The sequence below is a fragment of the Lethenteron reissneri genome, chromosome 64, assembly GCF_015708825.2.
Source record: "Lethenteron reissneri isolate LAM-NWPU_2019-01 chromosome 64, ASM1570882v1, whole genome shotgun sequence".
NCBI lineage: Eukaryota > Metazoa > Chordata > Hyperoartia > Petromyzontiformes > Petromyzontidae > Lethenteron > Lethenteron reissneri.
The window spans coordinates 13,572,121-13,593,076 of NC_083842.1; the positions used below are offsets into that span (position 1 = coordinate 13,572,121).

A 20,956-nucleotide genomic window follows, 5' to 3' on the forward strand; every position below is an offset into this window, starting at 1 on the left:
TGATTTGAAATGTAACGCAGAGACAGCAAGGGGGGGGGGGGGGTGTGTGTGTCATCAATGTCAGATCTCGAATCGGAGAAAGGGGTCATAATGTAATCATGGGGGCAGTTGAAACAGATTCGAGCGACCGCACCGTAATAATTCCACGATCCTTCGAAAACCCACTGCTGGATTGACAACGGTGGGTTAAATGACCATACTTCACCACGCTGGGTCAGTGGAAAATTACAAATATTAACACTTTCCTGCGGAGGGAGCTGGTAGGAACGTTGGGTTGCTCGGTCAATGGCCTGCAGGGTCAACGGCGGCGTGGTGTATTCCGCAAATATGCCCGACTGTGAGGGCGGGCACAAGCCGGCGTGAGTAGGTTAAACGTTGAGTTTTATCAGGGCACCACGGGGTGACCAGCCCCTCCCCACTCAGCCCCTCCCCACCCAGCCCCAACCCTCCCACCCTCGACCCAGCCCCTCCCCACCCAGCCCCTCCCCACCCTCCCCTCCCAGCCCCTCCCCACCCTACCCTCCCAGCCCCTCCCCACCAGCCCCACCCAACCCCTCCCACCCCCCATCCAGCCCCTCCCACACAGCCCCTCCCAACCCCCACCCCCCACCCAGCCCCACCCTCCCCACCCAGCCCCTCCCCACCCAGCCCCTCCCTGCAAGACGGACGGACGGACAGAATAATCCCCTGTGGGCTGGTGTCACCAGAGGTTCCTACCAGTAAAACAAACCTCTCCAGCAGCGTCCCAATGTGGTCATCCAGAACAGATCGTACCACGTGTAACGGGACCGCCGATGCTCCGATCCACACCGATACGAAGGAGTCAACTGCTGCTGCTGCTGCTCCGAACGCGGTTGCCTGGTCTGACCACCAGAATGTGAAATTGTCGTGGTTGCTCTGCCATCTCCATAATACAGAATGCAAAAAAACATCAATCTGATAATGTATGCATTGTCCTTGAAACTGATTGGTCCACACCAGAGACAGCTTTCCTTAGAGCCTAGTCTCATGCAGTGTTCGACCAGATGGCGTCATCTCCTATCCTGGCCTCTTGACTTCTCGAATGGTGTTAACCAAATGGAACTTGAAACTTAGGGGTCCGTCCATAAATGACGTCACGCGATTTTGGACAATTTTTTTGACCGCCCCCCACCCCTTCGTCACACGGCGTCACAAAAAGTCAGACCCCCCCCTAAAATTTGATGTCACAAAGCTCCCCCCCCCCCAAAAAAAACATGCTTCAAATCGATTTAAAGCTTTCGTGACTGCAGGGATTCATATTCTTGGTTCTTTCGGTTAAGTCACGTAGAAGGGAAATAATTAAATAATACAAATAAATCTATAAAATTCTCACGACGTTTCGATTGCAACACAAGCAATCATCATCAGGTGTGGAAACCACAGCTGTCGTGAGAATTTAATTGTTTTATTTTTTTATTATTTCCCTTCTACGTGACTTTACCGAAAGAATCAAGAATATGCTTCAAATCGCTTTAAACTATTGTCATTGTAGTGCGTATTTAATGTGGCGCTGTACTCTGATGTTGTAGGAGAAAACATTTATTAAGAAGTCTATTTAATTAAGTAGAACGTGTTGTCTATATTTATTTAAAGTTGCGCATTTTGATGTGACGTCACATTTCTCAAACCCCCCCCCCCCTAGGTGCGTGACGTCATTTATGGACGGCCCCAGAGTTGGTGACGCGACTTTGAAGCGTGGATTTTAAGAAATATTTTTTCTCGGTATAATGTATGGCTCTTCAATATTTTCGCCAACACAACCAACATCATCACCACCACCACCACCGCCGTCGTCATGTTTATTTAGTATTGCCATTTACATCTGAACAGGAGACTTCACAATGCAGGTGAATGGGTGACCACACACACACACATATATGCACATCGCTGGGTAACAGCATGCAATCCATCAATACAGCTGTCAGTCTGAAGTCGAACCAAAACAAAACACAAGTCGACCTTCTAACAAAAGAAGCAAAACCATTGCTATTTTTACGATTTCTTTCGGTAAAGTCACGTAGAAGGGAAACAATAAAATAATAAAAATATAAAACAATACAAATTTTCACGACGTTTCGATTGCAACACAAGCAATCATCACCAGGTGTGAAAACCACGGCAAGAACATTTGAAGAAAAAAAAGCGGCGTTTTTTCTTAGTTTAGTTTAAGAAAAAAAACGCCACTTTTTTCCGTGGTTTTCACACCTGATGATGATTGCTTGTGTAAAAAAAAGTGGTGTTTTAAAAATTAAACTAACAAAAAACCGGCACTTTTTTTTCAAATTTTCTTGCTGTGGGTTTCACACCTGATGATTGCTTGTGTTGCAAACGAAACGTCGTGAACATTTTTCTTGTTTTATATTTTTATTTTATTGTTACCAATAATGTGAATCCCTGCAGTCACGAAAGCTTTAAATCAAAATGAAGATCAAGTTGAGTCGACATCGGTCGTTCATGAGTTGCACCCATGTAATTCACTTCGTGTTGTACAAGCAATAGTAAACAATTTTTACTGGTAGGAACCTCCTGGTTACACCAGCCCACAGGGGATTATTGTGTCCGTCCGTCCGTCGTGCATCCAAAAATGGGAGGGGTCGGGCTGGGTGGAGAGGGGAGGGTGGGGAGGGGCTGGGTAGGGAGGGGCTGGGTGGGGAGGGGAGGGTGGGGCTGGGTGGGGGGTGGGAGGGGTGGGGCTGGGTGGGGAGGGGCTGGTCACCCCGTGGTGCCCTTAAACGTTTAACCTACTCACGCCGGCTTGTGCCCGCCCTCACAGTCGGCCATATTTGCGGAATACACCACGCCGCCGTTGACCCTGGCCATTGACCGAGCAACCCAACGTTCCTACCAGCTCCCTCCGCAGCAATGTGTTATTTTGCAAAAAAGACACGTAACTTAAAAACACTGGAGGCTAAGCAGAATGTTTAACCATACCGACGACATAGCCACGTAGCCCGACCATTCTTCTGAAAACAAACGCTTCTCGTTTAGAAAGTTTTACTTCCAACATTTACATTTTAAAAAAATACGAGGATGCGAGCTGTTAAAGAGCCAGATTCATATCTTGAACGAAATGGCCTTGGCAATTTTCCCCGATTTTAGTTACGAATACATCGGTATGATGTTTTTGTTGTTGTTGCACACATAAAACGCAGCAACTGCCAAACACGTGATTCGTTATGTTACCATAACAGAGTCCATCAGCAAGGTTTGAACTCAAACGAATGCCACTGACTGCACTATCACAGATGCCCTTGAATCTGTTCAATTTCAGTGACACTCATAAGCAAGCATTGCCTTCATAAACTAATACCACTGGGTACCTTCATGCTATAATCAACGATGAACCCATTTATGATAATTGTTTTTTTACCATTCTATCTGGCAACAAAACTGACACCTTTTTTTACAAGGAGTCATGTTTGCTTAGACCACAATACCTGCAGTCATAATGCAAACAAAAAACATAACTCCGATAATGTATGTACTGTCCTTGAAGTTTATTGGTCCACACCCGAGACAGCTTTCCTCAGAGCCTAGCCTCACATGGTGTTGGACCAGATGACGCCAAAAGGTGCAAACACGACTCCTTGTAAAAAAGGTGTCAGTTTCGTTGGCAGATAAAAGGGTAAAAAAACAATTATCATATTTTTTACTGGCAAATGAGGTTCCAATAGCGTAAATGCTGACCCATTTATGCTTGTTATAAATTAGCGGCCACCTGTCCATGGCCTAGACTACCCACCTTGTAACCGCTCAGCAAAAAACACAATGTACAACCGAGACGATTCAACGATTCCGTTGAGCAATCGGCTTAAAATTGCGACCGATTACGCGGGATGCTTTAAAAATAGTAGTCTTCACATCCTGACTCCCAACAGGGACCTAAGGTCTCCCCCCACCCCCCCACTCAGTTAAATAAATACACCACCTCTGGGAAGAGTAGAAAATGACCCACGTTCACACTCGCCTCCGATCAGATCGCTTTGCGAGATGGTAAACTGCCTTGCCGATCTCGTCAACGGAGCATAAACCATCACGGGAACTCCAGTCATACCCATAGCTACATCAATGCATGACTGACTGTATGTGCCGGTGGAGAAATGCTATCTGCCTCGCCTGGCAAATAGGTCACGAGTTCGTTGAGCTATCATTTGTGGCCAAGTCGATTCTGAAAAATAGCTCAGTGGGCCTTAACTGATAAGATACAAAATAGTTTCGTTTAGCACGCACACGTACAGGATGCATACATCGACACGGTTCCATTTGTACGGAGCAGCAGTCTCAAGACCTCAAGGTTGCGAGTTGAGATCCTGCGGCAAGGGTCGGCTCACCCTCATCGTCGTCACCAACGTCGTCATCATCTTCGTCGTCATCACCGTGATCGTCCCTTCGGGGGTCAGTAAAACGAGCACCGGCTCGTGGGACTGCAACACTCGCGAATGGAACAAAGTCCATAGCGATTTTTGTATGAATCACATTCAATTTGCGAACGTGTTCTTACTTCCGCCCGGGCACGGAGCTTGGCCCTCGAGCAAGATACAGACTTCTTGCGAGGCCAACGTAGCACGGTTTGGTTCCAGCTCGCAGTTGGGAAAACCACCCCGTGTTGCCAGTCACCCGGCGCTGGCTCGGCTCAGATGTGTCAGTGGAAAAAGGGGGCGGCGGAGGGAGGGGGTGAGGGGAGGGAATTAGTCTCAGCGTCACGCTGCACTGCCGGCAAACCCGACTAATTCAGGAGCGACTCCCAATGATCACCGCGCGTAAAGAGACCCATCGGGAGACGGACCCGTCACCGCTCGTCGTGAACCGGCCTCGCGTTGGCGAGCAGGCACATCTTGCGGTGCCTGTTGCAGTGGCTCGATATGCCGAAGCTCTTGCCGCAGCCCTGGCACACGTAGGGCTTCTCCCCCGTGTGCGTGCGCATGTGGTACTTGAAGGCCCGAGCACTGCGCGAACACGCGCCCGCACACGCCGCAGCGGTACGGCTTCTCTCCCGTGTGCACCCGCTGGTGCGTCTTGAGCCCGGAGCTCTGCGAGAAGGCGCGGCCGCAGGCTCCGCAGCGGTACGGCTTCTCGCCCGTGTGGATGCGCATGTGCGCTTTGAGCGCGTCCGAGCGCACAAACTCGCGCCCGCACTGCCGGCACTCGTACTGCTGCCGCCTCGGCGCCAGCGCGTCGGGGCGGTTGGTGCGCGGCCGCCCTTTGCTGCTGATCGACGCCACGGCGGCGGCGGCGGCCGCCTCCTCCACCTGCTGCTGCTGCTGCTGCTGTTGGTGGTGTTGGAGGTGGTGGGGATCGGCGGCAGCGGTGGCGGCAACTGCGGCCGCGATCATCTCGTCCACGCTGTGCTGCTGCTGCTGACTCTGCTGCGGCTGTTGATGCGGTTGCAGCTGCTGCTGCTGCAGCTGCTGCAGCTGCTGCAGCTGCAGGGCGGCCCCGTAGGCGGCGCTGCGCTCCTTGGCGGCGGCGGCGGCGGCGGAGGAGGCGGCGTAGTACTGCCGCGCGCACTCCAGGGTACTGCCGTCCGGGAGCACGAAGCCAGACAGGGTCTCCAGGCTCTTCCCTGGTCAGCGAGGAGGAGCGGAGGGGGGCGGAGGTCACCTCGGGTTAGAGGTCACCGTGTGTAACGATTCACCTCTCCATGATTCGATGGTCGCGATTTAATTTTAGACGATCATTTTGCTTTGTTCATGTCTGGTTTGTGCAGCTCTTTGTCTTGTTTGTGCTCAGTTCTGCTCGCTCCGTGATACACAATTTACCTGGGCTGGGTGTTCACCAGGGTGGGTTTCTCAGCTAGAATGGGCTCTCACCCAGGCTGGGCTGTCACCCAGCCTGGGTTCTCACCTGAGCTCTTACCTGGGTTAGGTTCCCACTTGGGCTGGGTTTTCACCTGGGCTGGGCTTTGACCTGGGCTGGGTTTTCACCTGGGCTAGGCTCTCACCTGGGCTGGGCTCTCACCTGGGCTGGGTTCTCACCTGGGCTGGGCTCTGACCTGGGCTGGGCTCTCACCTGGGCTGGGTTCTCACCTGGGCTGGGCTCTGACTTGGGCTGGGCTCTTACCTGGGCTGTGTTTTCACCTGGGCAGGTTTTTCAACGAGGCTGGGCTCTCATCTGGGCTGGGCTCTCATCGGCGTTGGGTTCAGTATGTATGTTAAACCTTTTTCACACCATACGTAGCCAACTCTGTTAATCAGAGGTTATCACCAGGACCGAGTTCTCACCTGGGATCTCACCTGGGCTGGGCTCTCACCTGCGATCTCACCTGAGCAGGGCTCTCACCTGGGCTGGGCTCTCACCTGAGGTGGGCTCTCACTTGGGCTCTCACCTGGGCTGGGTTCTCACCTAGGCTCTTACCTGAGCTGGGCTCTCACCTAGCCTAGCACCTGAGGTGGGCTCTCACCTGGGCTCTCACCTGGGCTGGGTTCTCACCTAGGCTAGCACCTGGACTGAGTTCTCACCTGCGATCTCACCTAGGCTGGGCTCTCACCTGGCCTCTCACCTGGCCTCTCACCTGGCCTCTCACCTGGCCTCTCACCTGGCCTCTCACCTAGGCTGGGCTCTCACCTGGGCTGGGCTCTCACCTGGGCTGGGCTCTCACCTGGGCTGCTGTCGCTGTGCTGCCGCCACTCGCACTCCTCCTCCTCCTCGGGGACTGGACTCTCGGCGTCGTCGTTGGAGAAGTCGCCGGCGTTGCCTGGACGATGAGAAGCGAGGGAGGGATTGAGCATCGCCCCGCTACGGGGCAGACTGGCTACCATCAAAGGTTTGTACACGAAGCCATACAAATATACAAACACAGACATAATTTCAACCGTGATGATGGTTACAAACTGAGTAATCATTGGAAAGATGTGATTAACCATGCAAAAAACATTTAACTACACTTATTTGGCCAATCTTATTTGACAGACAACTATTACAGGTTTACCATGTTCAGTTGTTTTCTCCTTGTCACAGGTTGAGTCACAAACCGTACCTCTCCATAACAAAGGATCACCCTCTTAAGCCTCACCTTACCATATGAATAAAAAGTGTGCTGTACTTGGCCCTTCCCCCCTCTCCAACCATTATTTAAACGGAGTGGTAGCTCCTGCAATCTCTCATTTACTTGATACAGCTGTCGTGGCTGTGACGGTTCCACCTGAAGACGGAAGCTTGTGTTGCCTCCGAAACGTCGTGATTTTTTTTTATATTTTATTTTACTTTTATTAATTTTAATGTTTTACCTACGTGACTTTACCGAAAAAACCTAAGAATATGAATCCTTGCAGTCACGAAAGCTTCAAATCTAGAATCAGACTATAACCGTCTGTGAAACACGGCACCCTTCCTTCGTGATGATATCGCACCACTGGAATGGCGTGAGCGGCAAACGTCCTACATTACCATTCGTATTAAACACGGGGACATGAGAAACACAAAACCGTGATAATCGCGCGCCGTGTGCAGTTTGAACTTGATTGTGGATATGTGCGAGTGGTCCGATGCTCGGTCACGGCTAGCATCAGCGGCGAGTGATAAAGACTATTAGGTTTTTTCGGTAAAGTCACGTAAGAGTATGAATCCTTGCAGTCACGAAAGCTTCAATCTAGAAATGATAAAGACTACTCAACGTACGAACATTCGACTTACTAACTTTCAAAGATACAAACAAACTGTTCTGAACCCCCGTGCCCCTACTGGACATCTGTAAAAAAAAAAAAAATTTACTTTTTCGCTCATCGGATTCCTTCAGCATAAGCAAATATTTCCGATGAAGATCCGACGGGCCACCGTTGATTCCCTCACGCGCCGCTCGAACCTCACCGTGGTGCGAATCGTCATCGTCCCTCTCCGTCTGGTAGTCCTCGTCCTTCGCGAGGAACCTTCCGACAAAGGCGCCGCCGCCGCTCACCGCCTCCAGCTTCTGCACGGAGAGCGCCAGCTCGCGGCTCAGGCCCGTGAGCAGCGCAAGCAGCACCTCCACGAGCCCCGCCAGCGTCACGTCGCGAAGCGCGCCGGACAGCGGCTGTCCCGGCGCCGTCGTGGGGCTCGGCGCCCTGCAGGGCCTTCACCACCTGCCGCAGCACGGCGTAGAAGCCGAAGGGCAGGCGGTCGCGCGCCGTGGACAGGAGCTCGGCACGGAGGCACGCGTCCCCGACGCAGGCGCGCAAGACCCCGTAGTCCCGGATGCCCAGCTCCGAGTCCATGGCCCGGGCCACCTCCTCGTTCACGCCCTGCGCCTCAAGCCACGCCGGGAAGTCCTCCTGCTGTTGCAGCTCCATCGTGGGTTGACTCTCCATCTCGCACTGTGGGATTCGTGAGAGTGGAAAGAAGGGTGAAGGTGTGGGGGTTTTTTTAAATCAATGATCATGCTCATAATAAACGTTGTTGGGTTAGATCGCGTTATTTATAAGGCAGTAGGATCATAATGGTTAGCAGCCATGAAACACCCTAAGAGTGTCTCTACTGAACCCAGGGGAGAGTCTCAAGTGATAAAAACACATTTCCACCCATCTACACGTGTACGGCAGACCAGGGTTTCCAAAGGTGTTGTAAGAAACGCTTTGGACTTTCCCACAAAATTGTCCCTTCGTTTATACCGGTAGGAACCTCCTGGTTACACCAGCCCACAGGGGATTATTGTGTCCGTCCGTCGTGCATCCAAAAATGGGAGGGGTGGGGCTGGGTGGAGAGGGGAGGGTGGGGAGGGGCTGGGTGGGGAGGGGAGGATGGGGAGGGGCTGGGTGGGGAGGGCTGGTGCTGGGTGGGGAGGGGCTGGTCACCCCGTGGTGCCCTTATAAAACTCAACGTTTAACCTACTCACGCCGGCTTGTGCCCGCCCTCACAGTCGGGCACATTTGCGGAATACACCACGCCGCCGTTGACCCTGGCCATTGACCGAGCAACCCAGCGTTCCTACCAGCTCCCTCCGCAGGAATGTGTTTTGCTGTCTGAAGAATGATGTGCTCAATCAACCACCGACCACAATTTGCGCTGACGATGACCCGCTGCCCAGCAACCGTGCATTTATTAATGAATTATTGTAAGGTGTCCTTACATCACCTTTCCACTCACATGGGGGAGCCATATATCCCATGTGAAGTGCAATCTCCAACTCCTGTGCCGCTCCATCTCTCTGGCCTATTTATGTGCTGTGAAAAAGGCCCATTTGCCGAAATGTCACCTATAGAATTCTTCTATCTCGAGCCCCGCAGTGTTATTGACGACGCTGAGATGTATTTTTGTGTGCGTGTGCACGACCAACGACGCAGCAGTAGCAGCAGCATTGCCAGATAATGTGTTTCATAGACTCACGTAGAATTAGATGGCACTTACATAGACACCCAGGGCTCTGACATAGACAGCCAGGCTTCTCACAGACACCCAGGTATCTCACACAGACACCCAGGTCTCTTGCATAGACACCCAACGCTTTGACACAGACAGTCAGCCTGGTCTCTCGAGCACTCATTGGGCATTTTTTCGATTTAAAGCTTTCGTGACTGCAGGTATTCATCTTCTTGGTTCTTTCGGTAAAGTCACGTAGAAGGGAAATAATCAAAGGTGAAGAACAGGGCTGTCGGAAAGACAGCGTCTGACCGACAGACCTGTTCTTCACCTTAGGACGGCTGCTTCCGTTGTGGCAAAAACGTCGTGAGAATTGTATTTTATTGTTTTTTATTATTATTTCCCTTCTACGTGACTTTACCGAAAGAATCAAGAAGATCATTGGGCATTCACAAGGACACATGCACAGACTCCGCACACAACGCACACGCCCCACTGTTTATGATCCACTTGTCAAGGCGCAGCTATGTAAACACACAAGGCAACAGTAATCGCTGCATATATATGTATGTGTATTATATATAATCAGTAAATGTTGTACACTGTGGTGTGTAGAGTGTATCCATGTGGAGCGGTGGCACGGTGGTTGACGCTGCACTGAATTCCCGCTCACGGACCCCAATCAATTGACGGAGGTCGACTCAGCCATAAATGTGTTGACCCGCTGCTGTTTTGTAAACATTAGCAAGAGGTGCTTTGAGCGGGGGAGCGGTGGCGCAGCGGTTAGCGCCACGCTTCGCTACGAACCCGGCGATAGCGATGATCTGAACCGGTCTTGGGACATCTCCCTAGGTCGACTCAGCCTCAAATGAGTACCATTGTTCGATGCGTAAATATCGCCACTGGGGGGGAGACAAAGGCGGCCGGTGTGTGTGTGCGTGCCACCCTCACGAGCTGCTGCTACTCTGCTAAGAGTCACCCGACCAGCCAAGAAGTCAGCGAATGGCTGCACGGGGAGAGCTTCGCCCGCCTCGCCCGTGACCCTCACGACCCTCACCTCTCTCACCACCCTCACCTCACCACCCTCACCTCACCCCCTCTCCTCACCACCCTCACCACCCTCACCACCTCACCACCACTCACCTCACCAGCCTCACCACCCTCACCACCCCCACCCTCACCAGCCTCACCACACTCACCACCACTCACCTCACCAGCCTCACCACCCTCACCACCCTCACCTCACCACCCTCACCTCACCCCCCTCACCACCCTCACCTCACCACCCTCACCACACCACCATCACCACCCCCACCTCACCACCCTCACCTCACCACCCTCACCACCCTCACCTCACCACCCTCACCACCCTCACCTCACCACCCTCACCACCCTCACCTCACCACCCTCACCTCACCACCCTCACCACCCTCACCTCACCACCCTCACCCACACCCCCCTCACCATCCTCACCTCACCACCCTCACCTCACCACTCTCACCACCCTCACCTCACCACCCTCACCTCTCCACCTCTCACCTCACCCTCACCACCCCTCACCATCCTCACCTCACCACCCTCACCACCCTCACCACCCTGACCTCGCCACCCTTACCTCACCACCCTCACCCCCCCCTCACCTCCCTCACCTCCCTCACCACCCTCACCTCACCACCCTCACGATCACCACCCTCACCTCACCACCCTAACCTCACCACAGCTCACCAACCCTCACCCTCAACCACCCTAACCTCAACCACGCTCACCACCCTCACCTCACCACCCTCACCTCACCACCCTCACCTCACCACCCCTCCACACCCCTAACCTCACCACGCTCCCTACCCCTCACCTCACCACCCTCACCTCACCACCCCCCTCACCTCCCTCACCTCAACAACCCTCACCACCCTCACCTCACCACCCTCACCACCTCACCACCCTCACCACCCTCACCACCCTCACCAACCCCCCCTCACCACCCTCACCACCCTCACCATCCTCACCTCAACACCCTCACCACCTCACCACCCTCACCTCAACACCCTCACCACCCCTCACCTCACCAACCCTCACCACCCTCACCACCCTCACCTCAACACCCTCACCACCCTCACCTCAACACCCCTCACACCCCTCCCTCACCACCTCACCACCCTCACCTCAACACCCTCACCACCCTCACCTCACCCACCTCAACCACCCATCACCTCAACACCCTCACCACCCTCACCTCACCACCCCACCTCAACACCCTCACCACCCTCACCTCACCACCCCTCACCACCCTCACCACCCCCTCACCACCCTCACCACCCTCACCATCCTCACCTCAACACCCTCACCACCTCACCACCCTGACTCAACACCCTCACCTCACCACCCTCACCCCTCACCACCCTCACCTCAAACACCCTCACCACCCTCACCTCACCACCTCACCACCCTCACCACCCCCTCACCACCCTCACCATCCTCACCTCACCACCCTCACCACACCACCTCACCACCCCCTCACCTCACCACCCTCACCACCCCCTCACCACCCTCCCTCACCTCACCCCCACCCTCACCTCACCACCCCCTCACCACCCTCACCTCACACCCTCACCACCCCCTCACCACCCTCACCTCAACACCCTCACAACCCTACACCCTCACCCTCACCACCCCTCACCACCCTCACCACCCCCCTCACCACCCTCACCATATCACAACCCTCACTCACCACCTCACCACCCCCTCACCTCACCACCCTCACCTCACCTCCTCACCACCCTCACCTCACCACCTCACCACCTCACCACCTCACCACCCTCACCTCACCACGCTCACCACCCTCACCTCACCACCATCACCACCCTCACCACCCTCACCTCACCACCCTCACCCCCCTCACCTCACCACCCTCACCTCACCACCCTCACTACCCCCTCACCACCCTCACCTCACCACTCTCACCATCACCACCCCAAACCTCACCACCCTCACCTCACCACGCTCACCACCCTCACCTCACCACCCTCACCTCACCACCATCACCACCCTCCACCTCACCACCCTCACCTCACCACCCTCACCACCCTCACCACCCTCACCTCACCACCCTCACCACCATCACCGCCTCTCCACCCTAACCACCCTCACCACCCTCACCTCACCACCCTCACCACCCTCACCACTCTCACCATCACCACCCTCACCACCCTCACCTCACCACCCTCACCACCCTCACCTCACCACCCTCACCACCCTCACCTCACCACCCTCACCTCACCACCCTCACTACCCCCTCACCACCCTCACCTCACCACTCTCACCATCACCACCCTCACCACCCCAACCTCACCACCCTCACCTCACCACCCTCACCACCCTCACCTCACCACCAATCACCACCCTCACCACCCTCACCTCACCACCCTCACCTCACCACCCTCACCACCCTCACCTCACCACCCTCACCACCCTCACCACCTCCCCACCCTAACCACCCTCACCTCACCACCCTCACCACCTCCCCACCCTAACCACCTTCACCACCCTCCCCTCACCACCCTCTCCACCCTCACCACCCTCACCACCCTCACCTCACCACCCTCACCATCCTCACCTCACCACCATCACCACCCTCACCTCACCACCCTCACTCTCACCACCCTCACCTCACCACCCTCACCTCACCAAGCTCACCACCCTCACCTCACCACCCTCACCTCTCACCACCCTCACCTCCCCCTCACCACCCCCTCACCACCCTCACCTCAACCACCCTCACCTCACCACCCCCTCACCACCCTCACCTCACCACCCTCACCACCCTCACCACCATCACCACCCTCACTCTCACCACCCTCACCACCACCCTCACCATCACCACCCTCACCTCACCACCATCACCACCCTCACCTCCCCACCCTCACCTCACTGCCACCCTCACCACCCTCACCACCATCACCACCCTCACCTCACCACCATACCACCCTCACCTCACCACCATCACCACCCTCACCTCACCACCCTCACCACCTCACCACCTCACCTCACCACCATACCACCCTCACCTCACCACCATCACCACCCTCACCTCACCACCCTCACCACCCTCACCTCCCCACCCTCACCTCACCACCACCCTCACCACCCTCACCACCATCACCACCCTCACCTCACCACCATACCACCCTCACCTCACCACAATCACCACCCTCACCTCACCAGCCTCACCACACTCACCACCCCTCACCTCACCACCATCACCACCCTCACACCTCACCTCACCACCATCACCACCCTCCCCTCACACCCTCACCACCCTCACCTCACCACCCTCACCACCCTCACCACTTCACCACCCTCACCACCCCTCACCACCATCACCACCATCACCACCCCTCACCTCACCACCCTCACCTCACCACCCTCACCACCATCACCACCCTCACCACCCTCACTCTCACCTCACCACCCCTCACCTCACCACCCTCACCACCTCACCTCACCACCCCTACCACCCTCACCACCCCTGACCAACCCTCACTCTCACCTCACAACCTCACCTCCACCTCACCACCCTCACCACTTCACCACCCTCACCACCCTCACTCTCACCACCCTCACCACCCTCACTCTCACCTCACCACCCTCACCTCACCACCCTTACCACCATCACCACCGTCACCACCCTCACTCTCACCTCACCACCCTCTCACCTCACCACCCTCACCACCCTCACCTCACCACCCTCACCACCATCACCACCCTCACTCTCACCTCACACCCTCACCTCACCACCCTCCCCCTCACGACCCTCACTCACACCCTTACCACCCTCACCAACCCTCATCTCACCTCCCACCCTCAACTCACCACCCACACTCACACTTCACCACCCTCACCACCCTCACCTCACCACCTCACCACCATCACACCTCACTCTAACATCACCACCCTACCTCACCACCCTCACCTCACCACCTTACCACCGACCACCCTCACTACCTCAACACCCTCAACCCTCACACTTCACCACCCTCACCACCATCACCACCCTCACCACCCTCACTCTCACCTCACCACCCTCACCCCTCACCATTCACCACCCTCACCCCACACCACCTCTACCACCATCACTCTCACTCACACCCTCCCACCCTCACCCACCACCTTCCACCTCACCACCCTCACCTCACCTACCACCCTCACTCAACCACCTCACCACCTCACCTCACCACCCTCACCCCTCCCACCCTCACCTCCCTCACCTCACCACCCTCACCACCCTCACCTCACACCCTTACCACCCTCACCACCCTGACCACCCTCACCACCTCACATCACCACCCTCACCAACCCTCACCACTTCACCACCCTCACCTCACCACCCTCACCTCACCACCTCCCCACCCTCACTCTCACCTCACCACCCTCACTCACCACCTCACCACGTCACCACCCTCACCACCACCATCACCACCCTCACCACCCTCACACCACCCTCACCTCACCACCACCATCACCACCCTCACCACCACTCACCTCACCACCCTTACCACCCCTCACCACCCTGACCACCCTCACTCTCACCTCACCACCCCTCACCTCACACCCTCACCACTTCACCCCCCAACCCCCACCCCTCACCACCACTCACCCTCACCACCCTCACACCACCCTCACCTCACCACCCTCACCACCCACCATCACCACCCGCACCACCCTCACCTCACCACACCCTCACCTCACCACCCTCACCAACACCCTCAACCCACCCTCACCACCATCACCACCCTCACCACCCTCACCACCCTCACCACCCTCACCACCCTCACCACCCTCACCACCCTCACCACCCTCACCACCCTCACACCCTCACCACCATCACCACCCTCACCACCCTCACCACCCTCACCACCACCCTCACCACCCTCACCACCATCACCACCTCACCACCATCACCCACAATCACCTCTGGCGCCCCGCGCGTGCCGGGCCGGGTGACGTCAGCGCCGAAGTTGGCGTCGCGCGCCGCGACTGCAGATTCGCCGCGCCCGGCAGCAACAGCAACAATAACTTATTAATATTAATTAATTTTATTGTCAATCTCGACCTTTAACCGCCAGGATTTACATGTTATTTGGGTCTTTCGGTATAGTCACGTAGATAGGTTATAATTAATAAATAAAATTTACTTATCTACGCAGAGCAAATCCACAACATTAACAATCTGAGTACACTATGAGACTTCCTTTACCAGTGGCAAAATATTAGTAGGAGGGGTTTACCCTTTAAACTGGTACAAAACTGACACCTTGTATAAAGGTGTCAGTTTGTACCAGTTTAAAGGGTAAAAACTTACTACTATAATCTGAGTACCTTTGCCCTGTACTGTACATGTGGATTTGCTCTCCCAACATACAACCCGTGCTGCTGTACCAGTAAGGGGCCGGCCATAAATGACGTCACGCGATTTTTGGACGATTTTTGACCCCCCCCCCCCTCATCGTCACGCGGCGTCACAAAAAGTCAGACCCCCCTCCTCAAATATGACGTCACAAAGCTCTGCCCCCCCCCCCCCCCAATTTTTTTTTTAAAACATGCTTCAAATCGCTTTAAACTATTGTCATTGTAGTTGCGTATTTAATGTGGTGCTGCACTCTGATGTTGTAGGATAAAACATTATTACAAAGTCTATTTAATTAAGTATAACGTGTTGTCTATATTTATTCAAAGTTGTGCATTTTGATGTGACGTCACATTTCTCAACCCCCCCCCCCTCCTCCTCGTCACACATCGTCACAAATGTCTGACCCCCCCCCTCCCCTAGGTGCGTGACGTCATTTATGGACGGCCCCCAACGAATTGTCCACGTTTTGTTAACATGAACAAACCCCTTTACTAAATTGTCTGTCGGGTTTAATGACACATTTATATAATGAATATTGTTGGCGAAAGCCGACGCGTATACTAGAATGTTGTTTATTTTTAATTGAATACTGGAGGAAATCCGATAAGCTATTAAGCTCTTTTTTTGTAATGTCTCAGTAAGCAGGGGCACGGGGTCAAAACGAACATATTTTAAAATGTTGTTGAAACATGAAGTTTTTTTTTTAAGGGTTAGGCCGTGTAAAATATAAATGCGTCATATTCTTGGTTCTTTCGGTAAAGTAACGTAGAAGGGAAATAATAAAATTATAAAAATATTAAACAATAAAATTCTCACGACGTTTCGACTGCAACACAAGCAATCATCATCAGGTGTGAAATCCACAGCAAGAACATTTTCACATCTTTGCTTGTGTTGTAGTCGAAACGCCGTGACAATTTGATTGTTTTATATTTGTATTATTTTAATATTTCCCTTCTACGTGACTTTACCGAAGAACCAAGAATATCAGGTTTGTCACGTCAACAAAACGTGTCAATTCGTTACTGGTTCAGCGCTCTCTCACACATTTGTATTTACACGATCTAAACCCCCCCCCCCTCCCCCAAAAAAACCCTTTATGTTAATTAGTCGCCAAAAGTCTACGTGTTAAACTAAACAATGTTTTATTTCTTACCAGGTAAGGCCCCACTGAGCTACTTTATAGCTCGTTTTTATTATTATACTGGTAGGAACCACCTGGTTCCACCAGCCCACAAGGGATTATTGTGTCCGTCCGTCCTGCATCCAAAAATGGGAGGGGTGGGGCTGGGTGGAGAGGGGAGGGTGGGGAGGGGCTGGTGGGTGGGGAGGGGCTGGGTGGGGAGGGGAGGGTAGGGAGGGGCTGGGTGGGGAGGGGCTGGTCACCCCGTGGTGCCCTTATAAAACTCAACGTTTAACCTACTCACGCCGGCTTGTGCCCGCCCTCACAGTCGGGCCATATTGCGGAATACACCACGCTGCCGTTGACCCTGGGCCATTGACCGAGCAACCCGCGTTCCTACCAGCTCCCTCCGCAGGAATGTGTTAATTCTGGAGGAATCCGATGAGCTATGAAGCTCTTTTCATCACAGATGTCCAGTAGGGGCGGATCAGAAAGTTACAATAACAAATACAAAAAAACACGAGAGGATTGCAAAGTACAGGAACAGGTAAAAACAAATCACACAAAAACAAATATTTCAAGTGGTGACAATGACACTAAACACCCGCTGAACGAACAAAGGTGGATTGCGTGTTCATGTAAAACGCTCCTGGTAATATTCGCACATGGCGAGAAATTGCCCCGGGGACATCCAACCCGTGTGAGATGTTAACTACCTCGCCTGGTATGCAGGAGGTCGCGGGTTGGATCCCAACGCTGACGCCTGCCGTATATTTGGAGTTTGCATGTTCTCCCCGTGTTCGCGTGGATGATTCTCCGGGCCTCCTGGTCTTTTTCCACTCCACATTTAGACATGCGAGTATTTGGCCGCTGCTAAACATTTACACACAACGATATGCCACCATTGGAACCTCATTTGCCAGTAAAAATATGATAATTGTTTTTTACCCTTTTATCTGGCAACAAAACTGACACCTTTTTTTTTTACAAGGAGTCGTGTTTGCATAGACCACAATACCTGCGGTCAGAATGCAAACAAAAACATAACTCTGATGGTGCATTGTCTTTGAGTTGTGCGCCTTTTGGCGTTCATCTGGTCCAACACCATTTGGAGACTAGGCTCTAAGGAAAGCTGTCTCGGGTGTGGTACCAATAAACTTCAAGGACAGTGCATACATTATCAGAGTGTGGTTTTTGTTTGCATTATGACTGCAAGTATTGTGGTCAATGTAAACATGACTCCCTGTAAAAAAGTGTTCAGTTTGTTGCCAGATAAAAGGGTAAAAAAACCAATTATCAACGATAAGCCACTTCGTTGCGCTATCATTTGCGGCGAGGTCACTTGTAAAAACACTCAATGGGCCTTGCCTCGTCTAAAAAAAAAATAGTATCCATAATCCAGGGGTTTTTGGGTTAGATCGTATATATAAATGTGTCGTTAAACCCACCACCACCGACACAGCTAATTAGTAAGCTTTGTCACGTGAACAGAACATGCCAATTCGTTACTAGTACAGCACATGGGTGTGTTGGAGAGCAAAGCAACAACAATCTTGATTTGAAGCTTTCGTGACTGCAGGAATCCATACTCTTTGGTTCTGTCGGTAAAGTCACGTAGGTGAAGAAAAAATAAGAAAATAAATATATAAATAAATACATTTAATCACGTTTCGATTGCAACACAAGCAATCATCTTCTTGGTTCTTTCGGTAAATTCACATAGAAGGGAAATAATCAAATAATAAAACATAATAAAATACAATTCTCACGACGTTTCGGCCACAACGCAAGCAGCCGTCCTCAGATGAAGAACAGGTCTGTCGTTCAGATGCTGTCTTTTATTTTTATTATTTTATTATTTCTCTTCTACGTGACTTTACCGAAAGAACCAAGAAGATGAATCCCTGCAGTCACGAAAGCTTCAAATCGACAAGCAATCATCATCACGTGGGTAGAAATAAAAGAAAATAAATCACGACGTTTCGAGCAGACATTGTGCTGCTCGTAGCAGACATCGCAGCTATCGCGATTTTCACCTGAAGACGGACGTTTGTGTTGCGTTGGAAACGACGTGATTTTTTTTATTTCTACCTATGTGACTTTACCGAAAGAACCAAAGAGTATAAAGCCACAACATTTAAAATCTGGCCATGGTACCCGTACTCAGATTGTAAAAGTTGTGGCCTCGCTCTCCAACGCACCGGTCGCGAAAGCCTACGTGTGTTAAATAGTATAGCAGTTCATCAACCGGTGGACAGCAGCAGCAGGGTGCGGTGGCCACCAAACGAGAAGCATTCAGCGACATTCAGAAGGTGCCGAGGTCACGACGATAATGGACGATGGGTCTTACGAGCTTTCACGAAACCGACTTACAGAAAAGATACGGTTTGCAAAAAAAACTTTATTTACAGGAAGCCACGAACATTTTCTCGAGATCGAATAAGTAAGGGCGATTTCGATGAAGGATTAAAACAAAAAACACCAATAAATTATAAACAGAAACACACAGAGCGCACCTCAGCAATTTGAACAACTGGATTAAAACTGGGAAGGAGTATCAAATGCCAAGTTCTTGAGTAAATATCAAGGACAGAGTTAATGGGAGATGGATGGCCATGGTTGCCAACGTCTTTGAAAAAGGACACCGCACGCACGGAGAGCGAACAAAGCTCTCTCACCTGTTGTATGAGAAATTCACAATCTGGTCTGCTGTACATACACAGCCCATCCATTCTGGACCTGCCGTGTGCCTAACTGGTGTGCTTTTCGATTTAAAGCTTTCGTGACTGCAGGGATTCATCTTCTTGATTCTTTCGGTAAAGTCACGTAGATGGGAAATAATAAATTAATAAAAATAAACATAATAAAATACAATTCTCACGACGTTTCGGCCACAACGCAAGCAGCCGTCTTTCCGACAGACCTGGTCTTCACCTGAGGACGGCTGCTTGCGTTGTGGCCGAAACGTCGTGAGAATTATTTTATTATGTTTTATTTTTATTATTTTATTATTTCCCTTCTACGTCACTTTACTGAAAGAACCAAGAAGGTGTGCTTTTGTTGTGTCGACAACTCAACGTCTCCATCGCGTTTGCTGTGCAAACAAAAGCGCACCCCAATCCAATGTCTAGTCAGCTGTGTGTACAGCTTGCCGCTTGCTGTCATGCCTGCAAGCCCCGTGCAGCCTGGCCACTTCGTAGATCGCAGTCAGCGGAGTTCACAGCAAACTCCCCCGCTTCCTTGTCACGATCCTTCTGCGCGGCGTGGGGAAACAACGCACTTGCAAACACAACGCAGCCTTTTCCCAACTTCTCCTTCGTCCATCCAGCTGCCCCCGCGCCCGCCAACCTTGATTCCTCACCGAGACCACGCCTAGACCTGACCACCCCCACCCAACGAGCCCGATGGCGCCCGCCGCCGCACCTTTCTACACAAGCGCGTTCGAGCACATGCGTCTGTGCCTGTTGAAGTGGCTCGACATGCTGAAGCTCTTGCCGCAGGCCTGGCACGTGTAGGGCCTCTCGCCCGTGTGCGTGCGCATGTGGTACTTGAGGCTTGAGTACTGCGCGAAGGCCCGTGGGCACACGTCGCACGAGTACGGCTTCTCGCCCGTGTGGATGCGCTGGTGCGTCTTGAGGCTGGAGCACTGCGAGAAGGCGCGGCCGCAGGCGCCGCAGCGGTACGGCTTTTCGCCCGTGTGCGTGCGCCGGTGCGTCTTCAGGTTGCCGTAGTGCGAGAACGTGCGGCCGCACAAGTCGCACGGGTGCGGCTTCTCGCCCGTGTGGATGCGCATGTGACCCGTCAGCTGGTCCGACTTGGCAAAGCGCCGCCCGCACTGGCGGCACTCGTGCGGCCGCCCAGGGTCGGCGTCGGCGTCCGGAGACGGGGTGCCGTTCCTGCCGCCCGGCACCGCTGGGTACGCGTGCGAGTTGGGCAGCTGCGCCGCGGGGTAGACGGGCTCCGGCAGGTTCTCGGCGCACCGACGGGTAGCCAGCCCTTGGTGCTGCTGCTGCTGCTGCTGCTGCTGTTGCTGCTGCTGCGACAGATGCCGCTCTTGCTGCTGCGCGTTGGTGCGTATCTTGGCCGCCAGCACGAGTCGCACCTTGTCGCTCTGAAGCGAGGTGACGTCCTCGATT

The 20,956-nt window shown here is 53.3% G+C and overlaps 1 protein-coding gene across 1 annotated transcript in view; it reads right to left on the reverse strand.

The window, feature by feature from the left end:
• Nucleotides 1-1,814: 1,814 nt before the first annotated feature.
• Nucleotides 1,815-20,956, reverse strand: part of LOC133359036 (zinc finger protein 835-like) — a 24,648-nt gene continuing 5,506 nt past the window's right edge. The window contains 6 exon segments of the mRNA XM_061577406.1: nucleotides 1,815-4,948; nucleotides 4,950-5,584; nucleotides 6,620-6,715; nucleotides 7,828-8,029; nucleotides 8,079-8,309; nucleotides 20,254-20,778. Coding sequence (XP_061433390.1) covers nucleotides 4,811-4,948; nucleotides 4,950-5,584; nucleotides 6,620-6,715; nucleotides 7,828-8,029; nucleotides 8,079-8,309; nucleotides 20,254-20,778 — 1,827 coding nt within the window. The 3' untranslated portion in view covers nucleotides 1,815-4,810.